At 48.3% G+C, this 24757-nt stretch overlaps 1 protein-coding gene across 1 annotated transcript in view; it reads left to right on the plus strand.

The window, feature by feature from the left end:
- Nucleotides 1–24757, plus strand: part of LOC142576843 (nose resistant to fluoxetine protein 6-like) — a 74450-nt gene that overhangs the window by 35877 nt on the left and 13816 nt on the right. Inside the window, exon 5 of the mRNA XM_075687053.1 lies at nt 14933–15122. Coding sequence (XP_075543168.1) covers nt 14933–15122 — 190 coding nt within the window. The remainder of the gene's footprint in view (nt 1–14932; nt 15123–24757) is intronic.

The following is a 24757-nucleotide window of genomic DNA, read 5'->3' on the forward strand; positions in this document are numbered from 1 at the left end:
GGAAGATGCGGAGCGTTTGTTAGCAGATTGTAAGCGAAGGCCTCACGCGCTGGGACACCGCTACTTCTAGGAGAAAATGACCCACCCGCTTCCGACGTTCCCCCAAGAACGTCTCACAACACCTTCCTATAAACGGGACGTCTCACCACGTCGCATTCTCGTTTGCAGCGAGATATCACTAATTCCTGTTAGATGACTTTTTCCTGTCTCGTCCCTAAGGAAGAAATGTTTGAAAGTTACATGGTGTCTCAGAATAATAACATTAATTAAACTGTGATTGCACTTGAACAAGTAGATCCACCTGTTCTGCCATGGTGGTAACCGAAAGCTCAATTTATTTAATATTGGAACTGAACAGAGAAGCTCGGAGCACAGGTTAACGGAATAAGTCCATGCTATTTTCTGATTAAAAGCAACACCGCAAAAGCAAACTGAATCTGCTTGCTTAAGAGGAGTATTTCGGAAGGTGGAATTAGGTTTAGCGTCAAATATCTTTTTCCTTGCTCAATAAAAGTAGCAACCTGGACGAGTTCGTTGTGTACACATGTATTATGGGTGAATGATATTCCTTTTTAACTCCTTTGTTCAATTCAGCCAGACAATTGTATCTTTCATCATGGAGCCTATATTAGGTCCAGTGAATAAAACCCTTGTTTAACTTGCTTGCATTAAAAGACCCATCGACGATTACGATACTGGCTAATGTGAAATTTGCGTGCATCTCTATAGACCCTTTTCTCCGCTTTGTGCGTTCAGAACCCCAGACAACTTGACGTCCTGCATTTGTGGCAGTTAAGTTAGCAAAAAAAAAATGTGGGCAGTTTGCACTAGTGGTGTGTTGCGTTTCGCCTGCGACACGCGGTTTTGCCGGCGCGACTGCGGCGAGGCGGCAGACATTTTGGCCCGTTCGGCGTCGCCGCAACGCTCCCCGCCAGGCGTTTCCAGGCGTTTCCAGGCATGTTCCGATGCCACGTGTCTTCATGTGCGTGTGTGAGTGTATGTGCCATGGTGCCCGAACCAGGCGATGCGAAAGCAGGGGTCACCCTCTCCTTCCAGTCATTGTGCCCGAACCAGGCGATGCGAAAGCAAGGGGTCACCCTCTCCTTCCAGTCTTTGTGCCCGACCGGCGGCAGTGTGCGTCACCTTAGCCCATTGTACAATCACGTGCTCGTCTATTGAGGGGTTCCTTCTTGCCCTCAACTGCGAGAGTATAAAAACAGCTGCCCCCGGACGCCAAAAGGAGGGCTCCGATTTCTTCTGTTGAGTAAAGTGCTCTCCCGTCTCTCTACTTCGGTCAACCTGACCACCAACTCTTTGCGATGTTAAAATAAACAAGTTGTTTTGTTGTTACCAGTCGACTCATGCTTTGCCGGGACCTTCGGATGCTTCCAGTTGTACCCCAGGCCGCCAGGCCAACGCTACCCTTGGGGCTTGCGACCCAGGTACAACCACGGGCGTCAGCGCCGAGTTCCCAACAACCGATCGCGCCAGCGGTGCGTTCCAAATAACTGGTGGCAGCGGTCGGTGGGTTCCAAACATCTGGTTGGCAGCGGTGGGATCGCCTCCGACTTCAAACAACTGTCTGCCAGCGGTGAGATCGTGACAACGGAGGCCAGCAGCGAAGAGATGCAGTTGACTGTATACTGAGCAGCTCAGCATCGATCCGGGAGCAGTGCAACGAGCCCTGTGGGATGACTGGTTGCCTGCAGCGGAACGACTGCGCTGAACTCTTGACTGCGAGGTTTGGTGAGTGCGGGACTTTCTTCTTCTGAGCTTTGCCAGGCTTTTGTTAGTGTCAGAAACAGAGCTGGTAATTGTGGTTGTCGTTGCTGCCGGGTTAGTTTGCGGCAAGACAATAGTAAGCAGTAGAGAAAGCAGCATTCAGAGCAGCCATGGATTTGAAGTCGTTGCGCAAACCGAAATTGTTGGAGCTTGCAAGAGAGTTGGGTCTGGATGTCTCAGACAAACTAAGAAAACCTGAACTGCTAAAGGCTATACTTGAGTTAGAGGCTGACGATGACGAGCTGTCGGAATGCCTTGAGACCATTGAAGAGAGGGAGACTGCAAAAGAAAAAGAAGAGCGTGAACATAAAGAACAGAAAGAGCGAGAGCAACAAGAGCGTGACCGTCAACACGCTTTGGAAATGAAGCGTCTTGAGGTAGAGATGGAACGCGCTCGTAATGGAAGTCAGGCACACGGTGCAGGAGAACGCGTATTGTTCAAAATGACTGACCTGATGCGGCCGTTTAAGCTTGGAGAGGACATTGGTTTGTTCCTGGTTAACTTTGAGCGAACGTGCGAGAAGCAGGGGTTCTCTCGGGAAACGTGGCCACAGCGCTTGCTCACTTTGTTACCCGGCGAGGCGGCCGACGTAGTCGCTCGCTTGGATAGAGAGGAGGCAGAGGATTTCGACAAAGTAAAATCGAGTCTGCTAAAAAAGTACCGGCTGTCTGCGGAAGCGTTCCGTCGGAAGTTTCGGGAAAATGAGAAAGGCAAAAGTGAGTCATATACAGAGTTTGCGTATAGGCTTATGTCAAACATGCAGGAGTGGCTCAAAGAAGAAAAAGCATTTGGTGACCACGATAAAGTTCTGCAGTGCTTCGGGCTAGAACAGTTTTATAGTCGGTTACCGGAGAACGTGCGATACTGGGTCTTGGATAGGCCAGACGTTTGTACGGTGGCTAAAGCCGCTGAGCTAGCCGAGGAGTTTGTGACGCGTCGGGCTCGCGGAGCTAAGGACGGTCAAAAGGGTGAATTTGGCTCGAAGTTTGAGAGGCCGAAGTTCACACCTATGAGATTAAAGGGGGACACGCGTAGTGAGGATGCGAGTGAAAGCAGTCCGACCAAACGTAAAGAGACGGCGGCAGCCAAACGCAGAAAGCGGTTCGAGATGAGGCGAGCGCGCGTTTGTTATACGTGCCAGAAGCCGGGTCACTTTTCGGCGCAGTGTCCGGAAACAACACCAAAAGTTGTGTTTTTTTCAATAGGCAGCACTGACGAGGACATGAAGCTTCTCGAGCCTTACATGCGAGACCTCCTCGTGAACGGGAAAGAGTGCCGAGTGCTTCGCGATTCCGCAGCTACGATGGATGTAGTTCACCCGTCTTACGTAGAACCCCATATGTTCACGGGCGAGTGCGCGTGGATCAAGCAAGCCGTGGAAGCTCATAGCGTGTGTCTGCCGGTAGCAAAAGTGCTTATTGAAGGACCTTTCGGAGCGCTTGAGACGGAGGCGGCAGTGTCATCTATGCTGCCACCCCAGTACCCGTACCTATTTTCAAACAGGTCCGATCACCTCCTGCGCGAAAAGGGGCTTTTGTTTGGTGAAGCTAGTGTTCAGGCCTTAACCAGATCGAAGGTTCGGGAGCTCGCTGCAAAGGCGGTAGTTGCGGGGCCGACGTTATCAAACAACGAAAAAGGGTCAGAGGCGCAGCAAGCTGATATTCAGAGCACGCCCGAACTGAATAAAATTGAGTCTGTAGCGTTGAAGGCGCCAGATACTGGAGAGGAAATGCCCGATAAGGGAAAGTTAGAAGAGCTATCTACAGATTTGCTCATCGCGCCTACGTCAGACGGACTTAATAGGTTGCTAAAAGTCAGCCGGTCGGCTTTGATAGCCGAGCAAAAAAAGGATGGCAGCCTGGAAAACGTGCGCTGCAATGTCAAAGAAGGTATCGCCAGGAAAACTGCGCGTTTTGTGGAAAGAGGTGGAGTCCTGTACCGGAAGTATCTAGACCGCCGAGGAGTAGAGTTCGATCAGCTGATCGTGCCTCACTGCTATCGTCAGGATCTGTTGCGCTTGTCACACGGGGGTTCGTGGTCCGGACACCTTGGAGTTAAGAAAACTAAGGACCGTCTCTTGCAAGAGTACTATTGGCCAGGGTGTTTTCGGGACGCAGACCATTTCGTGAGGACATGTGACACTTGTCAGCGGGTGGGCAAACCAGGGGACAAATCAAGGGCGCCGTTGAAATTGGTACCTATCATAACGGAGCCTTTTAGACGGCTCGTTATTGATACAGTGGGACCTCTGCCGGTAACAGCCACGGGGTACAGACACATTTTGACTGTGATCTGCCCAGCGACAAAGTTCCCTGAAGCAGTGCCGCTTAAAGAACTCAGCTCAGTTGAGATAGTTAATGCACTACTGTCCATATTTGCGCGAGTTGGTTTCCCTGCGGAAATTCAATCAGATCAGGGCACAGTGTTTACTAGCGCTTTGACGACAACTTTTCTCGAAAGGTGTGGGGTAAAGCTGCTACACAGCTCAGTGTACCACCCACAGTCGAATTCCGTTGAGAAGCTCCACTCCGTCATGAAGCGCGTGTTGAGAGCGTTGTGTTTTGAACATCGAACTGAGTGGGAGCTGTGTCTGCCTGGGGTGATGTTTGCTTTAAGGACCGCGCCGCATGCGGCTACGGGGTTTTCGCCAGCTGAACTGGTGTACGGTCGCTCGCTTCGATCTCCGCTTCGCATGCTTCGAGAATCGTGGGAAGGTAGGGGCGACGACCCAGTCGTGGTGGAGTACGTACTTAAGCTCCTCGAACGCTTAAGAAGGGCACAGGAGTTGTCAGGTGAAGCAATGACAAAGGCCCAGCAGAGGGCCAAGGTTTATTATGATCGGACAGCCAGGGCCCGTCGTTTTGAGGTGGGCGATGAGGTCATGATATTGCGCACATCGCTAAACAACAAACTAGACGTGCAGTGGGAGGGCCCAGCACGAATTGTTCAGAAACTGTCGGACGTTAACTACGTGGTAAGTCTGCCAGGAAAGCGGAAAGCACAGCAAGTTTACCTCTGTAATCTGCTCAAACCTTATAGACAAAGGGAAGCAGTGGTGTGCATGATGGTAAACGTTCCTGAAGAGCTTCCGGTCGAGCTTCCGGGACTAGGCTCAGTGACGAACAGGGAAGACACCGGTCAAGTCATTAGTGACCTTATCAGTAAAGCACCGCTGTCGCCCGAACAGAAAACCGAACTACACCAGCTATTACAAGAGTTTCAAGGTCTGTTCTCTGAGAGGCCTGGTAGGACTTCTGTACTTACTCATGATATAGAACTTACCTCCCCAGAGCCAGTACGATCCAAGGCGTATCGGGTGTCACCCCGCCAGAGCGATATTATGGAGGCTGAGGTAAAGAAAATGCTACAGCTCGGTGTTATTGAGGCAGGTGAGAGTGATTATACCTCCCCTTTGATTTTAGTTGAGGTACCGGGCAAGGAACCTCGTCCTTGCGTCGACTACCGCAGGCTTAATTCCATCACTAAGGATCAAATTTATCCGATCACTAACATCGAGGAGCGCCTTGAGAAAGTTAGTAGCGCTCAGTTTATTTCCACCCTAGATCTTGTCAGGGGTTATTGGCAGGTTCCACTTACAGAAGAGGCTAGTAGGTATGCGGCGTTCATTTCACCAATGGGAACATTCCGTCCTAAAGTGTTGAGTTTTGGTTTGAAGAACGCGCCATACTGTTTTTCAAGCCTCATGGATAAAGTGTTGCGGGGACAGCAAGAATTCGCTTTACCGTATCTAGACGACGTAGCGATATTCTCCGCATCCTGGTCTGAGCATATGGCACACTTGCGGGCAGTGCTAACCCGCCTGCGCGAAGCGGGCTTGACAGTAAAGGCTCCTAAGTGCCAGTTAGCACAGGCCGAGGTTGTCTACCTCGGTCACGTGATTGGTCAGGGTCGTCGCCGCCCCTCTGAAATAAAAGTGGCCGCTGTGCGAGACTTTCCGCAACCGCGCACCAAGACCGATATTCGGTCGTTCTTGGGTGTCGCCGGCTACTATCAGAGGTACATCCCTAGGTACTCTGATATCGCGGCTCCCCTGACGGATGCTCTAAGAAAGACAGAGCCTCAAACAGTCGTCTGGGACGAGACAAAGGAAAGAGCTTTTAGCGCCCTAAAGAGTGCCCTAACAAGCCAGCCTGTGCTACGATCGCCAGACTATACAAAAGGGTTCGTTGTTCAGTGCGATGCTAGTGAGCGAGGCATGGGCGTTGTACTGTGCCAACGGGAAAATGGAGAAGTAGAACACCCCGTCCTGTATGCTAGTCGTAAGCTGACCAGTCGTGAGCAGGCGTATAGCGCCACCGAGAAAGAGTGTGCGTGTCTCGTGTGGGCCGTTCAGAAATTGTCATGCTATCTAGCCGGCTCGAGGTTTATCATTGAGACGGATCACTGCCCTCTCCAATGGCTGCAGACCATCTCTCCCAAAAATGGCCGCCTCCTGCGCTGGAGCCTCGCTTTACAACAATATTCCTTTGAGGTGCGTTACAAAAAGGGGAGTCTCAACGGTAACGCCGATGGCTTAAGTCGAAGCCCCTAACGTAGGAATCAGCCTCAAAATTGTTGGTTACTGATGTTTTTCTTCCTGAGGCAGGATTTTTTTTAACATATTGCTTTTGTTTAGTGTTTCAAAGTGATGATATGCTTTCTAGTGCAATTTTCCAATTTGTGGACGCGTTCTGAGTGATGCTAGACTACTGTAAGGAACTAGGCAGTGGTATAAAAAGGGGAAAGAGCCTGGCAGGGCTTAGTGAGGGTTGTGCCGTGCTTGCTGACTGAGCGGTTGAGTTTCAGCGTAGTTCTAACGCTTGCCGGGAACGAGAACAAAAATGTGAACTCTCCCGAAGTCACTTTGCAGTGTCCCGTGCGAACCTGAACGAGAGAACGAGGCCTTCTCTGTGCGCTGCGCTCAAGAAACGTCGAGGGACGCCCGACTTCGGTTATGAGCATCATCGAGCGACATCCCTCCGGACAGCGGATGCAGTCCCCTGTCCATCGGGATCTCCTTCCCCCGGCGGGGCGGTCTGTTGCGTTTCGCCTGCGACACGCGGTTTTGCCGGCGCGACTGCGGCGAGGCGGCAGACATTTTGGCCCGTTCGGCGTCGCCGCAACGCTCCCCGCCAGGCGTTTCCAGGCGTTTCCAGGCATGTTCCGATGCCACGTGTCTTCATGTGCGTGTGTGAGTGTATGTGCCATGGTGCCCGAACCAGGCGATGCGAAAGCAGGGGTCACCCTCTCCTTCCAGTCATTGTGCCCGAACCAGGCGATGCGAAAGCAAGGGGTCACCCTCTCCTTCCAGTCTTTGTGCCCGACCGGCGGCAGTGTGCGTCACCTTAGCCCATTGTACAATCACGTGCTCGTCTATTGAGGGGTTCCTTCTTGCCCTCAACTGCGAGAGTATAAAAACAGCTGCCCCCGGACGCCAAAAGGAGGGCTCCGATTTCTTCTGTTGAGTAAAGTGCTCTCCCGTCTCTCTACTTCGGTCAACCTGACCGCCAACTCTTTGCGATGTTAAAATAAACAAGTTGTTTTGTTGTTACCAGTCGACTCATGCTTTGCCGGGACCTTCGGATGCTTCCAGTTGTACCCCAGGCCGCCAGGCCAACGCTACCCTTGGGGCTTGCGACCCAGGTACAACCACGGGCGTCAGCGCCGAGTTCCCAACAACCGATCGCGCCAGCGGTGCGTTCCAAATAACTGGTGGCAGCGGTCGGTGGGTTCCAAACAGGTGCAAGGCTGGGTCACAGCGGAGCTAGTTCCGGCTTTGCCTAATTATTGCTAGGTTTTTTTTAAGTTTTGCGAGGGTATGCATGGCTCGGGTAGGTTCATACTAAGTTCATGTTGCTAGGTTTTGCTAAGTTTTGCGTAGTTATGCATGGCTTGGTTAGGCACATACAATCATTGCTACGTTTTGCTAAGTCTTACGAAGTTATGCATGGCTTAACTATGCTCATACTGATTGGCTAACTTTCGCGAAGTATTTGCGAAACCATACACGGCCAGTCCGGTAAGCCACACAAGCCGCAGCATGTTACATGTATACAAGCCACAGTACGTGCATCACAATTTATGATGTACAGTGCTTCAGTGCCAGTCGTCATCATCGTCGATCCGGTCCTCGTCCTCCAACCGTCGTTGTGGTTGGTGGCGTCGGGGAAGGCTTTGCGAAACACTTGCAAGACAGTGCTTCGCGAGGTTCAGTTCTGTTCTTCGCGAAGTTCTGCTTCGCAAAGTTCTTATGTTCAAAGTTCCGCACCGAGCTCACCATGGAGAGATTCACGTCGAACCAGAGCCAGTCACAGACGCGGCAGCATATGCCCGATCTCTCTGTCGAGGAATTCGCGCTGGAAGCGGCCGTTCGCACCTCCCATGGATTTGCGGGCTTGGCGTTGGAAGTGCTCGGTGACGCGCAGGCCCGGAAACGATTCCCGGCGGCGCCGAGCATTCAGTCGGCAGCGTTCGTTGTTTCTTGCCCGAAACTCTGGATCCTCGTCTCAGCGAAGGCATTTGCCGGCGGCGGCCTCGGCCCGATGGGCAGGATCAGCTCTCCTTTGATCGTAGTCCCCCTGAGCCGCGCGTCGTACTTCCTTGTAGGTCACAGACGCGACAGGTGTGCCCAAACTCCATGCCCACAAATTCGTGCGGGAATCGGCCGTTCGCGCCCGCCGTTTCTCGGTGGTCTTGACGCTGGAAGTTTTCGAGCAGTCGCAGGCTGGGATCGCTTTCTCGGCGACGTCGAGCGTTCAGGCACCGACTCTCGCGTTCCCCGGAATGAAACTCGGGATCCTCGACTCGGCGCCGCCTTTTCTCAGCCGCAGCTTCGGCGTGGTGTTACGGATCAGCTCGGCCTCAACCCATCGCTCCTCGCTTGGCAGTATGGCACTTTTCCTGGTAAGCCGCTTTTGCGTCGGGCGTCCGGACTTTCTGCGGTTTTCCAATGGCAACAGCACGTAGAGGGCAGAGTAGAGGAGGCAAGAGGTGTGCCGCCGCGCTGGCCCGAGCTTCTACTCGCCTGTGATGTCACTACTCCGCCCTACGCGCGTGGGGTGCGAGGAGGTTACGTGGCTCTGTGGACTCGCAGGTGGTTGCTAGGCAACGTGAGGGGGCGCCGAGCATGGCTGAGTTTTCTGGTAACGCTCAACAGCAGAACGAAAGCTGAAGCAGCTATTCTGTTAAAAGAAGTATTTTGTGGCATATTATACTATAGGCACATATTCTTGATGTGTTCAGATAAAAAGAATCTACGCCATGCGTCGAGCTCATGAATGGACTATTTTTCGCGGTACTTCACAACAAAATTCACTTGTCGAACACTCCAACTGTACAGCAGATCTGGTGCCAGCTGGAGAGCTATATAAGTTTAACAGCTATAAGCTGCAGTTGCCACGAAGCTTATGCAAGCCTAATCTTTACCGGGAAACACCTGCAGCGAACACTATGCGAGAAGGCGAGCTTTCTGGTTCTTTCTTTCTGCATTCTCCTGCTAGGCCGACGCCGCCGCTAACGTGGAAGAAGGCGAGCTGTCCGTTTTTCTCCCTTCCGTTCCCGGTCCTCCCGCCCACGATCACTTGGAGGTCCAGGAGTGATCATTACAAATAGTTCTGAACATATACGAAGGATATCTCATGTGTTTGTGATGACGAAGCAATTATGTCAAAATGAAATACATATTTGAAAATACTTTTTTCTCTTATTTGCAATGTATGCATAAAATAACTTCACTTGGGTTTTGCTCCTTTCACAGAAACACTGCGACATGTATGCGTAGTGTACTTCTCAGGACGAAACATTTTTCATATTGCTTGGCTCCCAGAAAAATGTTTCAATTGAAATACGTACATTTTCATGCAGCACTTTCATTCTTTCTTTTAAGAAAGCTGCGAGTACTTAGCTGTCCAAATTCTTCATTAGATAACTTACGCATAGAAAATGTAGCCTTACAGCAAGTTTAGGACGTGTGTGTGTCCTGTTCCTGATGTTGTACTTATCTGCTATTTTACACATTTTTGTTTATATGTAAAACTTTTTAATGCACAAGAAAACAGCGAAGTGAGAAGCCAAACTTTTGTTGGTCACAGCCGCAGGAAGTTCATGCAAGTTCATGCGTTATGCTTGTTTCACATTTTAAATGCTGTAGGCGCGAACACTGCCTGTCTGCGTTTGTATTTACTGATGCAGTTGGTCTTACTTTTTACTGTAAGGGCTTGGTATATAAGTTCTCATTCTGTCTGAAGAACCTTCAGTGAAACTATGCTGCACGCTTTGTTGTATTATAAATAAATCATTCTCATTTGAAAAATATGTTCTTTGTCTACAGACAGTTTTAATTTAGCCTACGCTATACCACTGCCTGCGCTATAAAATAGCGGGTCGTCACTGCGCATGCACAGAACGCTTAACTGCACACAACGTATAGCGCACCCACGCTATTTCTTAGATTTAGCGTTACCGCTTTCGTGCAATTTACGTAGTTTACGCAGTTTATGTAAAACATGGCGGCAGTCCCGGCTGCCCACTTCGAATTGAATTTAACATTACTTTTATAAAATTCACTTCGTTCGTAGCAAATGACTGTGTAAGCGGCTTTCGCTTAGTCTCAGGCGGCTTCGACGACAGACTATTATAGCTAACCTTGTGGAGTGGAGTAGCATAGCAGCAATACGTCGAGTAATAAGTCAAGTAATTACTCGACGTATTGCTGCTATGCTACTGAAGTCACTCTTTCAACTCATGTTCTTTTGTTTTTGTCTTTCGTGTTAATCGCGCACTGACCGCCTGACCGGCTCGTCTAATGCCACAAAAACATGCCGCCAACGACACCCCTGAATGCTTCCTAACCTCTCGCCTCCCCAACGCCCTCCCATGCCCCCGTCTTTCTTTTTTTTTCTTTCTTCTTCTTTCCATTTTTTTGGGGTCTTGGTGTCGACCTGGCTTTTTTTCTCTGCTTTTCTTTCTTTACTTTTCTCCCCGCGTTCCCACTCTCCCGCTCTTGTCCCCTCGTCTTGGGAACGAAGCTCACAGACGTCGGACGACAGCGCTCATTACCTCTGAAGTCACTCCCTTTAAAACCAGCCGCCAGCGACAACACCCGCACGTGATGTCATTGCACTAACCCTTTAAAACTAACATGCCGAGGATGACGAGGCCGCCATTGACGAAGATAGGTCCTCCTATCGAAACGTTGACTAGCCTTTCTGAGGCACCTTATCCCTGTTTACAAACTTTATACCACAGTGTGCTATTCCATCTGTCATCCCCTTTCTTGATTGTGTATATATGGAGCAGTTTATATAATTAAGGTAGAGGGATTCAACTAACACACGCGATACCTAAATCTTAATTTTATCTCCTTCTAGATAATTAGATATGCAAGTGTACAGCCCATCTGACCTTCTTGAAACCACTTACTGGCACACACCTTACTTTGCCTGACACTCAGTACAGTATAGCGTTGTGCCCGCTTGATACAGCGCGTGCACTTTTATAGAGTCGGTATGGTGCTTTCTATTTATGTTTACATAACTAAAGGTTGTTAGGGCATGAATACGGCTCGTCTTCCGCGCCGAGAATTCCTTGCATTCCAGATTGCAAAGCGCTCAATGCAGTGGTGCTGATCATATAAATGTAGTACAAGAAACAATGTGCAAATCGCTGTTATTCCAGGTTCACTTTTCTTCGAAGCCATTCACTTGCAAGGCTCGGAATGGAGCCCTTGTCAGCTTCGATACGCCGGCAAAATCCTGCCAGGTTGTACAACATTCTTCAACAGCTCAATCGTTCTTTCGACGACAGTCGCTCTTTATCAAGGTGGTTGTAGCGTTTCGGCAGAGCCTGTCACATTCCGGTGGAAATGCAAAAACCTTACTTTGAGTGCATGTTAAATAACTCCTGGTGGCAAGAATTAATCCGGAGCTCCCCATTACTGCGTCTCGTAATGCACAGCAGTTTCGGGATGCTAAGTCCGATAATATGAATTCCTTTACCACGCTTCGATTTCGTTGTTCTCTTTCTTCTTATAAAGTCGACTGTACTGCGGGCGTGGCAGCTTGTCTAGCCAGTGTGTCGCTGTGCTAATCTAGCACAGTGTGTCGCTGAGACAATTTGATCACAATGGGCCGACAACGACGCAACCAACGGGCGCGAGTTGTCGCACGATGGGCTTTCTTGTCGACGGCGCCAGTACAATCAGCGTGCCGACCTCGATCGCTCGATGGAACCCCGCGCGATCGGCCGTCAAACCGACAACGCGATATCCGCAGCGCATTCGCTTGTACATATATTTGTTCGTGCTCAAAATGCATCGACATTCCTTCGAAGTTGAAATGCGCGAGCTTCAGTCCTCCCAAGCCGTGCACGTTAAGTTTGAGCCTATATATATATATATATGTTGATCCTGTTTAGCGAAGCTTGGGCTAAGCCTGGCCCCGTCAAGTTCATGCACCCGCTACTAGTGGACCTGAACTTAAAAAATAGGCAGGTAGGACGAAGGAAACCGCTCTTATTGTTCAGTTGTGACCCTATAGCAATTCGATACCAACTACTCTACACTTCGCATGGCCCGTACACAATAAGTGGCAAGCGGCGACACTGCGCTGTGCCAACATCCTGTACTTCCGTCAACGTTCCGGAAGGCTGCCGGTCGCATTCGCTAAGTACAGGGTGGTTCTGTACTTATTGTTATGCTGGAACATTTCTTAACTCCAGAGAAGCACTATTTACCTCTGCGTCAAACAGGAAAGAAGAGACAGTGCATTCGGTACAGCAGCATATACTCGCTCAGTTACCAATGGTGTCAGCGATGGTATCCGCGCTTTCGCGCGAGAACTACACAGCCTATAAGTGAGGGCTAATACCAGGCACAGTTTTTCTAATAATATTTTATGGCACGACAAACTGAAAGTATGTGAAATTAAACAAAAGCGAGAATCAATAATAACAGCCCATAATATATGTGTCTGGATCACAGTTGTTGTTTAAGTGTCTCGGCCGCTCATATTGACTCGTCTCAGGGTGGAACAACGCGGCTCATATGCGCAGATTTGTATGTTTTGCCAGCGGCCGTGGTTTTGCTACGTTTTGACACTATTTCGTATCACTGACGCACCGTTTCACCAATATCCGAAAGTAACAGCGATTTGTGGCAGTAGATGTCGATGTAAACATATCCATCGTTTTGGCAAATCCGACGTGAAGTGCTGCGATAGAAAGCTTGAATATGCGAAATGTTTGATGAATGTGTAAAAGGAATACAAAATGCGAGGTGCTCTCAAGCGCACGCATCAGCGACAACAAATTCCAAGACAGCCGCGTCGGTAGACGGAACTCAGCGTGCCTTTATCGGCCGCAGTGTTAGCACAACAGTGCACTCGGGTCTGTTCACCCAGTAATCGATGGCTGAACGACATGCCGCCCAGGAGTAGCCATTGATAATTGATCGCAGTCCACGAAGGGCACAACCGACACACAGTCAACTTCGGCGCAGATACACAAATGCGTTGGGGGCAGAATTGAGCTGCGTCGACGGCTCTTAGCTTTGTGCGTGCTGTGTGTTCTCGGTGCTGAGTTTGCGTTGAAGCGATACACGGCACGAAGGTCATTGCTCGGTGCTGCTGCCGCGCTTGCTCACGCCAGCATTTCGACAGAGAGTATCCGCGGTCATCCAATGTAATGTGTTCAGGTTTGCCTTGCGCGCTGATAACATGTTTGTTGATTTAGTCATTAAGTGAATGTTTATAAGTTGACACGGCCGATGAAAATACTATCCTCACTTCGTATGGATGTCTGATAATTTGCTATGCCATTCGATGCTTCGCCTTTCTGGCGAAACTGCGACTTTTTTTATTCAGACGGATTGTGACCGAATATAAATTATCTGCAATATCCAATGGAATGACCCGTCTACCATATAACAGTAATTTACACTACGAAAGCTTTTAATTAACATACTTCATGCTTTTTTTTATATGGAGGAAAAGTCCAACGTTACGAGTTTGTTTTACATGTTCTTATTTCACATTTCGCTTGAACTAAAAGCATTTCATCAGATAGTTCCTTCTTTGAAACTAAGATGTAGCACTGTAAATGAACATTCGCGGTAATATTCGGCTTACATGTTCTTAGAGGATCTCGATTGCCGTCGACAATCTAAGTTGCTTTGAAGACAACTTTAAAAAATTGGGCAGAAATTCTGGACATCGACCACCAACGACTTCACAGCCATGAGCTGGAATGTAGCGATGGAACGGTACATTCCGCAAAGATCGAATCACAAAGCATAAAACTGGAATAGAGTCGGGGAAATGGATCCTACAGGGCAGAATACTACAGAAAGTTTTTACTTTATGATAAGTTTGTAAGGAGTCCTCGAGGCGAAAAGCTGCGAAATGCAGCCTAAGAGTGCCAAAAGGCTCTCATACGGCCGCAGTACACCTTCCATCGGCATACAACCTAGAAACTTTCGTCCTTTAACATGTACCAATACAGACAAGAAGGATAGATGGCGTACAATATTCATTATGAAAAACACTCGTCTCGTAACGTCTATAATTACAGCGTAGTTGTAAAAGAAAAATAAACGATACTACGCCATCAACACACCTACGAAGCATTAAGAGCGCATCCCCGTACTTACTAGCCACGCATTCCCCATGTGTCGGTACTGGTGTTTGCGTCCGTTTATTTTACTTTTAACAAAGCCCTCAAACTTTCAAACTTCAATGTTTACGCGTAACGATAAATCTTCTCCGAAGCAGATCTATTTGCTGGCACAGTAATGCATGAATTGCAATATAAAAGTGGATATATAAACTAGGTCCCTGGTTTAATTTCCTCCAAACAGCGCCTCTTCAAAATTCATGCATATCGAAGAAGCATGGGGAATCGAACTCGTGACCTTGGACTCCACTGCAGAGCACAACATATATGCCTATAGCCACCACGCTGCGTATGCGCATTAAATGTAAATCGTTATAGCGAAGAGAGACGGCGCCTCCAGGCACGCACATTCAATTACACATCAAAGTCTTTAAACAGAAAGTGCACACACAGCTCCGAGGGAGTACATAGACAGAATTTTCATGCTTTTGAACAACGAGAACAGCAGCGTTTTCTTTTTCATGCAACGACCTGCTTTTTCAGATGTTCCAGATAGCAGCCTGGCTTCTTGCCGTCGCAAGTGGGCTCACCTGCATCTTCGTGAAGACAGTATGGTACCGCACCGATGACCCCACTACCGAGTTCGGCAAACTATTCATGGCCTTTTTCGATCGCATCCTGTGGTCCATTTTCCTCATTTGGATCACCCTCGCTTGTGCCACTGGAAGAGGAGGTAATTATGAGAGGCCGTTTATTACGTAAAATATTTCAAACAAATCAGTTATTTTTTTAAGTGACGCTAGTACTGCGCTTATAAATGCTCTGAAGGATGTGCGCTTGAAAGTACGCTGCAAAAGACGAACAAGATTTATTGACATACACATTCGAAACAGCACAGTGAAGTTTTTAGGTGATTGTGGTACGTTTGTCAAGCTGGACAATGTTTTATTCCAACATTCAGAAGGGCAACCTGTATGTGTAAAGTAAATGTATGCACCTATATATGTCAATAATTATATGGTGAAAATGTTCGAAATGTGGTTTAAGCAAATAGCCTTTTAGAAATGTTCAAAACCAATAAATTATCTTTTAAGAACGCTTAGAATCAATAAATTACCGAAATACTGTTAATTCAACTTTGGAGCTTTGTAGAATATTCAAAAGTGCGCAGTTTCAGAACTACTGAGCGTATCAAGGAACATAGTTCGTAAGACGACAGGGCGTCTTAGGAGCAACGCGCTGGAGAAAGTGCGAAGTTGTCTTATTTTGTGGATACCTTGCGAAATTATGAAATTGGTACTAATTCAAGTTATTCCCGATGGTTCACGCAGGAGCACAACTTCAGCCGTTCGATAACTACCAGGGAAATGGGGATGAAACGTCGTAAAACTAAAACGCGTGCTCCTAGAGACGTGTTTCGCAGTTTTAAAATCTGTATGTTTATATTGGCCGCGCTGTAGCAAACTTCTAAAGAGCTGTCAATTAAATTTTAGAATGGTGGCTGCGAACAAAGCGGGACTGTGTATTTCTCCTTGAAACTTTGCACATATATACCGGATACATTCAGCACTGATAGCACCGACCATTGCAATTATGATCCAACTGTTACACGTATAGAATAAGATTTTATATAAGATCGTGGTGAATAATAGCCATTACACCATTACACAGATCAACGCTGCCGCCACCAGTGCCGCCATTGTAGCTTGAAGTAGCACGTGAATTTGGTGCACAAGGGCGTCGAATAAGTTCTACTGGAATCGGAGACGCCTCTTTTTCCGTGCTGTGGCACCAGTGTCTTTGTGACGCCAGAAAACGCTCGTTTCTTGGCAGAGTCCCGTAGTTGATTATAGGTACATGTTCTTGATGTGTTGAAAAATAGGTCAAACGCCGCATGCGTCGAGCGTGTGCATATAGCCTTCTTGTCTATTTATGAGTCAAATTTATTTAGGAAACAGTGTTTTAACCATGTAGCAAAACTGGCGCCAGCTGGAGCGTGCTATACGCCTCGTGCACCGCCTATAGAGGCGCCACTGATAGCCACCTAGCGAGCGCTTCCAACAGTACGCGGGGGAGCAGTAGCAGACGACAACCCTTTGCAGCAAGGATGGCTGAAGTTCGCGGCTGCGATTTCTCCTTTGTTCGGGCGCCAGACTACTTCTCCGGTGACAGCTGTAGGGAAGACGCTGACCTCTGTGGGAGCGGGTATGAACACGATGTTACCGGTTTTTGGGACAACATGGTCCTCATACGTGCCAGGTGCGTGCCGCAGACAAACGCCATGAACCCCATTTACACGAAGTGGAGCGCATGTTAACTTGGCGATAAGTTTTGATGAGTAATGCGATGTCTCGATCGTGTTTTTAGTTCTACCCTTGCCGTAATACTGCTTCTGTACATCAAGAATAAGCACCCATCATTAGTGGAGACATATCAAACGAATTCACATGGTGCGATGTCTGCATATGCCGTTGTGATTTTTCTGCCGATGAATACATGTGACATCGCCGAATAAGTGCAGTAATTGCGAATTTATTGATGGAAACGCGTACACTAGTCAACGAAGTCACCAAACGCACGGGTTAATAAAAGCGGGTGTTAGCGCTGTACCGCCGATGTAATTCGCTGCATACTCCGATGAACTGCCATTCCCGCTGCAGTTGTTGCAATTTTAAGTTCCCCAAGGGAGCTGCTTGGAAACGTACAAAGCTAAACTCTAACTTTTCAGTACTTTTATTAAATGTTACTAGAGAGAGGTGCCACATGATACATACTTAAAGGCAGAGCAGCGCCAGTCAAAGTAGACGAGCGCTGGCGGCAAGGCCGGGTTTAATCCTCTGCGGCATAAGCATAATAAGGAAGAATTCAATTGAGTACAAAATTCACATGCAACAAGAGACTACGTTGTGAAACAAACAAGTCACTCAGGCTGTTAAGTCTGCTCAGACAGCATCAAGGTGTGAAGACTTCCCAAACGCGACGCGAACTTTTCAGCAGAAAATGGAACAAAAATACCATATGCAGCAACTATTAGCAATTCTCGCCCTGTACTACCTATTTTCTAAACACATTTCCCAAAAAGCCACAATATGAAAGATGTCCTCGGGCGAAAAGAATAAAACCAGTAAGGAAGCACTTGCTTGGCATCATTTCGATAGGACACAGCGTAATTTATACCCTTTACAAATGAGGCAGGGAGAAAAACTCGCAGCTCAAAAGAATCAACAAGGGTTATGCATGAAGCAACTGGCAACAGTCAAACATGTGCGAAGCCACCCATAAAATAGATGTAAAAACATGAAGTGCACGACAGCTGCTACGAGGATTTACCGAGCCACATAAAACCAACAGTTTCAGTTCTTGCAAACTTCAGTAGCTTTAACATACAACACAATGCGCTGGTGCAGTCGTGCTGTCTAGCTAGCACAACGCGGTAAAGAAGCGGACAACAACATAGGCGGCAAATGGCATTCCGAACTTTAACGGAATGCCTTTAAACCGCATGCTGCACTGTAGACGAACTTCGTCGCTTACGTGTCTAACTATGATCGAGTACAAAAGAACACTGACGCCACAAAAGAAAGGATGAGAACAAGAAATTTCCCGCTGAAGCGACGATCCATTGCTACCGTTGCTCCCGCTGATGACACTTTGCGGGGAATGATTAGAACCGTATCGCCGGCACGTTTTCGCCGGTATTTGAGCCCCCCACCGTGCAACAATTCTTCTTCGACATTCCTTGAAGCTTTGGCCACCCCACACATGCGAACGGTGCTGCCCATTTTGCTCTGAAAATGTGAATAAGATGAAGACTACACAACTAACTACGGCGCGCGCCTGGCTCCTCTCCCGTGGGATCTGCGCAAGGCCACCACCAGTGGCGCTTCCATCGGCACGCACTACGCGTATATACTTGCACACTATTGCACCCTTGTATTGCTTGTATTCTCTTCATTCCACGAATAACATAGCAAGCTGTTAAAGAAGGCGAAACAGGAAGTATTTTGGATCCTACGTTTGCAAACATTTAAACTATAACATGAAAGCTCGCCGGGCCTCTGCATCTTGAGCTCTGCTTGCTTGAATGTTCGCTGTTATTCTGCATGTCCGCTCAAGTTAGCCTGCATAATATGTTCCTCCTCGCCGATAAATGCCACATTGCAAAATTCGGCAAGACGTCACGCGTTAACATATACTAAATTTCATGAAGCGAAATTGCTTAATACCTTGCGAGAATGAGTAAACCATGCTAAAATTATATTCGCCTCGTTTAACATGACCGCCACGAGTATGTTCAATTTATACACAACTCATTGGAGCGCAAAAATAAAACACACACGCACACACGCAAACGCACATTTTTTTTTAATTTTGCGCTCCGAAGAGTGGTGTATAGTTTCTTGGTTTCAAGTTTTCTTACTCAGTGACACCACTTTTATAGGAGCGGAAAAAAACCACATCAACATTTGCACTCCGGCCAACCTTCTTAAGGTACTGCGAGATGCCATGAAAATATGGAATAACTGCCTTCTTTGCGTTGTCCCGACTTTGTCCTTCTGGGAGCTGTGTCCGTGCATGACCATGTCTTAACTTTCTTTAGTATGCCTTCCGCGACACGAACGTGCAAAGTAACGCATATTCGGCTTCGCTGAGACGGAATAGCTGCGTCCGAAAGCTTTCTTCTGTCTTGTGGACACACTATTTCCTCAAGGCATTTGTGAGGCAGAGACAACAATATTTCTCTTCACCAGTTTAGAGCGTGCAGACCTAAATGGAAGCAAAGGCTTGTTCGCACTTGGCTCAAACATCCAGCACACGTGCTGTGTCAAAAACAAAAGGCACGGGTAAAATAAACATATTTGTTAAATGTGAGCGCTGTGTCTCCGTCAGTTCCCATGCTGTAGCCTTCCACCATTTATGTTTTACTAGTACAGCTATGGGAGTATTAGCCAGCGCCATCACTCACAAACCTTGACGGCGGATGGGAAACATTCCTTTTTCCGCAGGCCTCCGGAGTGCGTGATCTATTCGGGTGACGGCAACTGGTAAATAAACCCACACATGCTACCTGAAGGCATCAATGCTGCCGGATTACGGACCCTTGTAATGTAATGTAATGAATGAGAAGAGAGCGAACCGAGCGACCCGATCTTTATTAATCTTAAGAAGCCAACAAACAAAGACACCAAAAACAACGCAGGGGAAATTACTTGTACGTACTAATTCAGTTAAAGAAATGATAAACAAATGGAACTGAAAGTGGAGGAAAAAACAACTGGCAGCAGGTGGGATAAGAACCCACGTCTTCAGATTCCGCGTGCAATGCTCTTATCAATTCAGCTACCACGCCGTTTTCCCATCTACTTTCTGGGCTATTTATGTTTATCTGCAAGAACTAACCCTGGAAGTGCTAGCCAGCGCTACCACTCACAAACCTTGGCGGCGGATATGAAACATCCTTTCTGCTGCCAGCTTCACGACATCGTGATCTGTTTGGGTCGGCAGCTTTGAGGCCTTCAGGTAGCATGTGTTGGTATATTGTTCAGTTGCCTGCGCCTGCGGCAAAATGGATGTTCCACATCCATCGCCAAGGCCTGTGGATGGTGGCGCTGGCTAACGCTTTCAGGTTCAGTTCCAGTAGTAAAACATAAATATCCCAGAAAGTGGATGGGAAAACGGTGCCGTAGTAGTACAATTGGTAAGAGTTCAATTGGCAAGTTCAGTTGGCACGCGTAATGCGAAGATGTGGGTTCGTATCTCACCTGAAGCCAGTTGTTTAGTCATCCACTGTCATTCCATTTATTTATCAGTTCGTTACTACAAATTAAGAAGTGCATATAATTTACCCTGTGCAGTCCTCGGTGTCATTGTTTGCCGACTTCTTATGATATGGCTAATAAAAATAAGGCCCCTCGGTTTCCTTCCTGCTTGCTCATACATATATACATTACATTAGACATACATACACACACACACATATATATATATATATACATATATATATATACATACATAAAATCAGTGAAGTGGTTAAGCACAGAATCCGGAATTAAACGAAACAGGCCAAATAATAGAAAAATATCATGAGTTTACTGACGTTTCCGCCGGGGACCGGCCTTCCCTACTACGGTGGCCGGTCCTCGGCCGAAATGTCAGTAACATCCTGAAATTTTTTTACGTGCTCCTGTGCTTTGACACACACACACACAATATATATATATATATATATATATATATATATATATATATATATATATATATATATATATATATATATATAGCGCGCGACACCGGGGAACTTATTGCAATTAATAATTGAATTTGATAAATTAATGCAAAAGAAAAAGGGTTAAAAAAACTTGCCGCAACTGGGGAACGATCCCACGCCTTCGTATAACGCGTGCGATGCTCTACCAATTGAGCTACTTCGGTACCGCTTCCCCATCCACTTTCTTGGGTATTGTTTCTTACGAGAACCCTGATAGTGTTAGCCAGCGCTACCACTCACAAATCTTGGCGGCGGATGTGGAACATCGTTTCTGGCGCAGGCGTCACGAGTACGTGACCATTTTGAGTGAAGGCAACTGGCCAATAAACCCACGAATGCTACCTGAAGGCATCAATGTTGTCGGATTACATAACGTGGGTCTCAAATCTGTGAGTCTTGAAGCGACTGACCAGTTTCCGACATTTCATCTAATACCGAAGTTTCTGGCGACATTACGGTTACTGTTGACGGCCATCGAGTAACTGCTTTTTTCGACACCGGTACCGATGACTCTTTTATCAGTGGCACATTCGCAGCTGCACTGCGGAACGTTACGACGCCTTGGGAAGGTCCCCAGCTGCTGACCTTCCTGGTCATGCTGTAACACCAAGAGGGCGATGCACGGCCAGAATTCAAATCCACAATTCTACCTTTGTTGACCCTTTCGTCGTACTGCCTCATTGTTCGCGGGAAATAGACTTGGGGTTGGATTTCCTCGGGGAATATCAAGCCGTGATCTATCTGCGGGACCAATATACTCGTTACATTTTCCAGCCAACGCATCGTAACACCGTATGAATAACCCTCAGAGCGAACACCATTGCCTGCCGTTGATCGCACAGTTACAGTACCACCACGGAACAGCATGTTCGTTGTCGTCGAGTACGAGTCCGACCAAGATGTCCCCGGAATCGTCGAAGGGAACAGTTCCGTCCTACTTTGTCGGCAACTCTGCGTTGCAAGAGGTGTTGTTGAACTTCACCGCAAGCAAACAGAAATCATGGTGATGAATTTCAGTGGAGAGTTCCAGCATTTGTTTCAGCGCAGTGCTATAGCGCACTTCCAACCCCTGGATGCATCAGAAGGCTGCGCGTCTTTGACAGAACTATCGGTTAGCAGTACATATGACGCAAAGGCCGTCAGTGCCATTGATGTCAGCCCGCACCTAGTGCTGGCGCAGAAGGAGAGTCTCCTCAGCCTTCTGACTCGTCAAAGAATGTTTTGCGTCCATTTCCGAGTAAAACAGACTCCGCTCATGAAACAGCGCATCATCACCGAGTCGACTGTGAAGCCCGTGCACTAAGATGACTACCGAGTTTCCCAGAAGGACCATGATGCCATTTGTAGCCAAGTCAAAGAGATGCTCGAGGACTAAATTATCCATCCTTCCACTACTCCGCGGGTATCACCGATTGCATTGGTGAAAAATAAAGACGGCAGCCTACGTTTCTGCTTGGATTACCGCAAACTCAACCACGTGACGAAAAAAGACGTCTATTCATTGGGCCGCATTGATGACTCCTTAGATCGCCTCCGGTATGCCTACTATTTTTCGTTCATGGACTTGCGCAGTGCCTACTGGCAGATTGAAGTGGATGAGCGCGATCCTGAAAGGACTGCCTTTATTACACCGGATGGCCTGTACGAGTTTAGGGTTGTACTATTCGGCTTGTGTTCTGCGCCTGCAACTTTTCAATGAATGATGGACACTTTTTTCTGGCCTAACGTGTCAATTTTGTCTCGTGTACTTAGATGACGTCGTAGTCTTCTATACGACGTTTGAGCAACGCGTGGGACGACTTAAAACCGTCCTTCAGGCCATCCATACCGCTCGTCTCGCCCTTAAACCTGAAAAATGTCACATCGCCTATGACGAACTCAATGGCCATGTGGTCAGTAACGCGGGAATTCAACTTGACCCAGAGAAAAGTACGGCTTTTGCCTATTTGCTGATACCAATAAACAAGCGGGAAGTCCGGCGCTTTCTGGGGCTTTGCGACTACTACCGTCGCTTCGTTGAAAATTTTTCACACCTCGCTGAACCACTAACTTGACTTACGAAGGACGACGCCCCTTTTGTTTGAGCGCAAGAACAGCAAGACTTCTTTCGCAGGCTCCAGACCCGCCTCTAGTCGCCTCCAATCCTGTGCCACTCTGACGCGGATGCCGACACAGAACTACACACGGATGCAAGCAACGTTGGTATAGGTGCTGTTCTTGTGCAGCTACAACAAAGTGTGGAAGAAGCTACTGCGTACGCCAGCCGCACTTTATCGGCCGCGGTGAGAAATTATTATACAGTCGAAAAGGAGTGCTCAGAGGTCGTGTGGGCGATCACGAAGTTTTGCCTTACCTGTACGGCCGACCTTTCAGTGTATAAGATAACGCCATTCTCTGTGTTTGCTGGCGAACATAAAAGATTCTCCAGGACGCTCAGCTCGATTGAGTCTTCGATTGCAAGAGGTTGATGTAACGATTGTGCACATGTCGGGACAGAAACATAGCGACGCGAACTGTCTTGCTCTCCCATCAGCGCAGGCAGCATCGATCTCGAAGAGGACTGCGGTTTTCTAGCTGCTCTGGCAGTATCTGAAATAGCCCAACAGCAACGAGAAGACTTACAGCTGCGACCACTCATCGCTTACCTTGAGGGACGCACCTCATTGTCTTCTCGAGAATTCGCACGTCACGTGGCATCGTTCTGCCTCCGCAGCGAAGTACTGTACAAGTACAATTTCCAGTCAAATGACACCAGCTACCTCCTTGTGCCCTCAGGGCTCCGCGAGGAAATCCTACGCGCTTGTCACGACGACCCTTCCGGCCATTTGGGCTTTACACGCACATCGATCAGAATTCGCCAGAAGTACTGCTGGATTAAATAACCGAAGACTGCGAAGGTCCATGTGAAGACGTGCCGTGATTGTTAACGCCACAAGATTCCTCCTATGCGACCAGCCCGTTTTCTCCAGCCTGTTAGTTCTCCAAAGGTTCCCTTTGAACAGGTTGGTATGGACTTACTCCGTCCATTTCCGATGTCTTCTGCTGCGAACCGATGGATTGTGGTCGCCACGGACTATCTTACTCGGTACTGAGAAACCAAGGCAGCCACCGCCTTTGACATTGCGTTATTCTTTTAGAACATCTTTCTCCGCCATGGCGCGCCAGCCGTAGTCATCACGGATTGCGGCAAAGCCTTTGCAGCACAGCTTGTGCACGAAGTCATGCAACGAAGTGGCACTGCGTACCGAAAAGCTACTACGTACCATCCGTAAACCGGCTAAGTGAGCGCTTAAACAAGGTAATAGCTGACATGCTGTCATGTCTGACGGAAGGACAGCGCAACGGTTGAGCGAAACAATACGGCTTTATTTAGCCATCAACTTAACAACGGCGGGCGAACTACCCGGTTCTATGTTACAGGAATGAAAGCGCGCGCCAGCTTGAATATCGACACTTTTAAGCACAACCACAGAGAGATAACGTTAGCGCGGCTACTACAGCGCATGCCTAGTTGTGAAGCCTTGTCGCGTGGCATATCTCCCCCACACTTATTTACTGTCCCGAAGTAGGATTAGGTGCCGTAGCGGTCGGCAAGTCCGCGCTGACGTAGTGGGTAGCGGCGACCCGGTTCGGCGATTTCCCTGGGCGTCGTCGGCTGCTCCACAGGCTCAGTGGGGCTGCTAGCGCTAGTGCCAGCTGTGACGTGGTCTTCATCGTGGAAGTTGGTGGCTGTGATCACCGTGTCGTCAGAGTCCGGAGCACGTACGATGTGGTTACGGGGACGCACCCACTCACACACACCCCGGGGGTCACAACGCTAACACGATGCGACACTGGACCGGTGCGGGCGAGAACGGTAGCATTGGACCACCTGGCATGGTCCTCGCGAAAATTGCGGACACGCCCGAAGTCTCCTTCGCTGAACGTAGTCGCACGATGCCTGCGGCGAGGGGTGTTCTTAAACTGTTTGTGGGCGACCCGCTTCTCAACAGAGGGCCTGACGAGGTCTAGCCTAGACCTGAGGCGCCTTCCGAACATCAAAAGAGAGGGTGCCTCTGCAGTAGTCGCTTGCGGGTTGTTGCGGTGCGACAGGACGAAGT

The sequence above is a fragment of the Dermacentor variabilis genome, chromosome 1 (genome assembly GCF_050947875.1).
Source record: "Dermacentor variabilis isolate Ectoservices chromosome 1, ASM5094787v1, whole genome shotgun sequence".
In the NCBI taxonomy this organism is placed as follows: Eukaryota; Metazoa; Arthropoda; class Arachnida; order Ixodida; family Ixodidae; genus Dermacentor; species Dermacentor variabilis.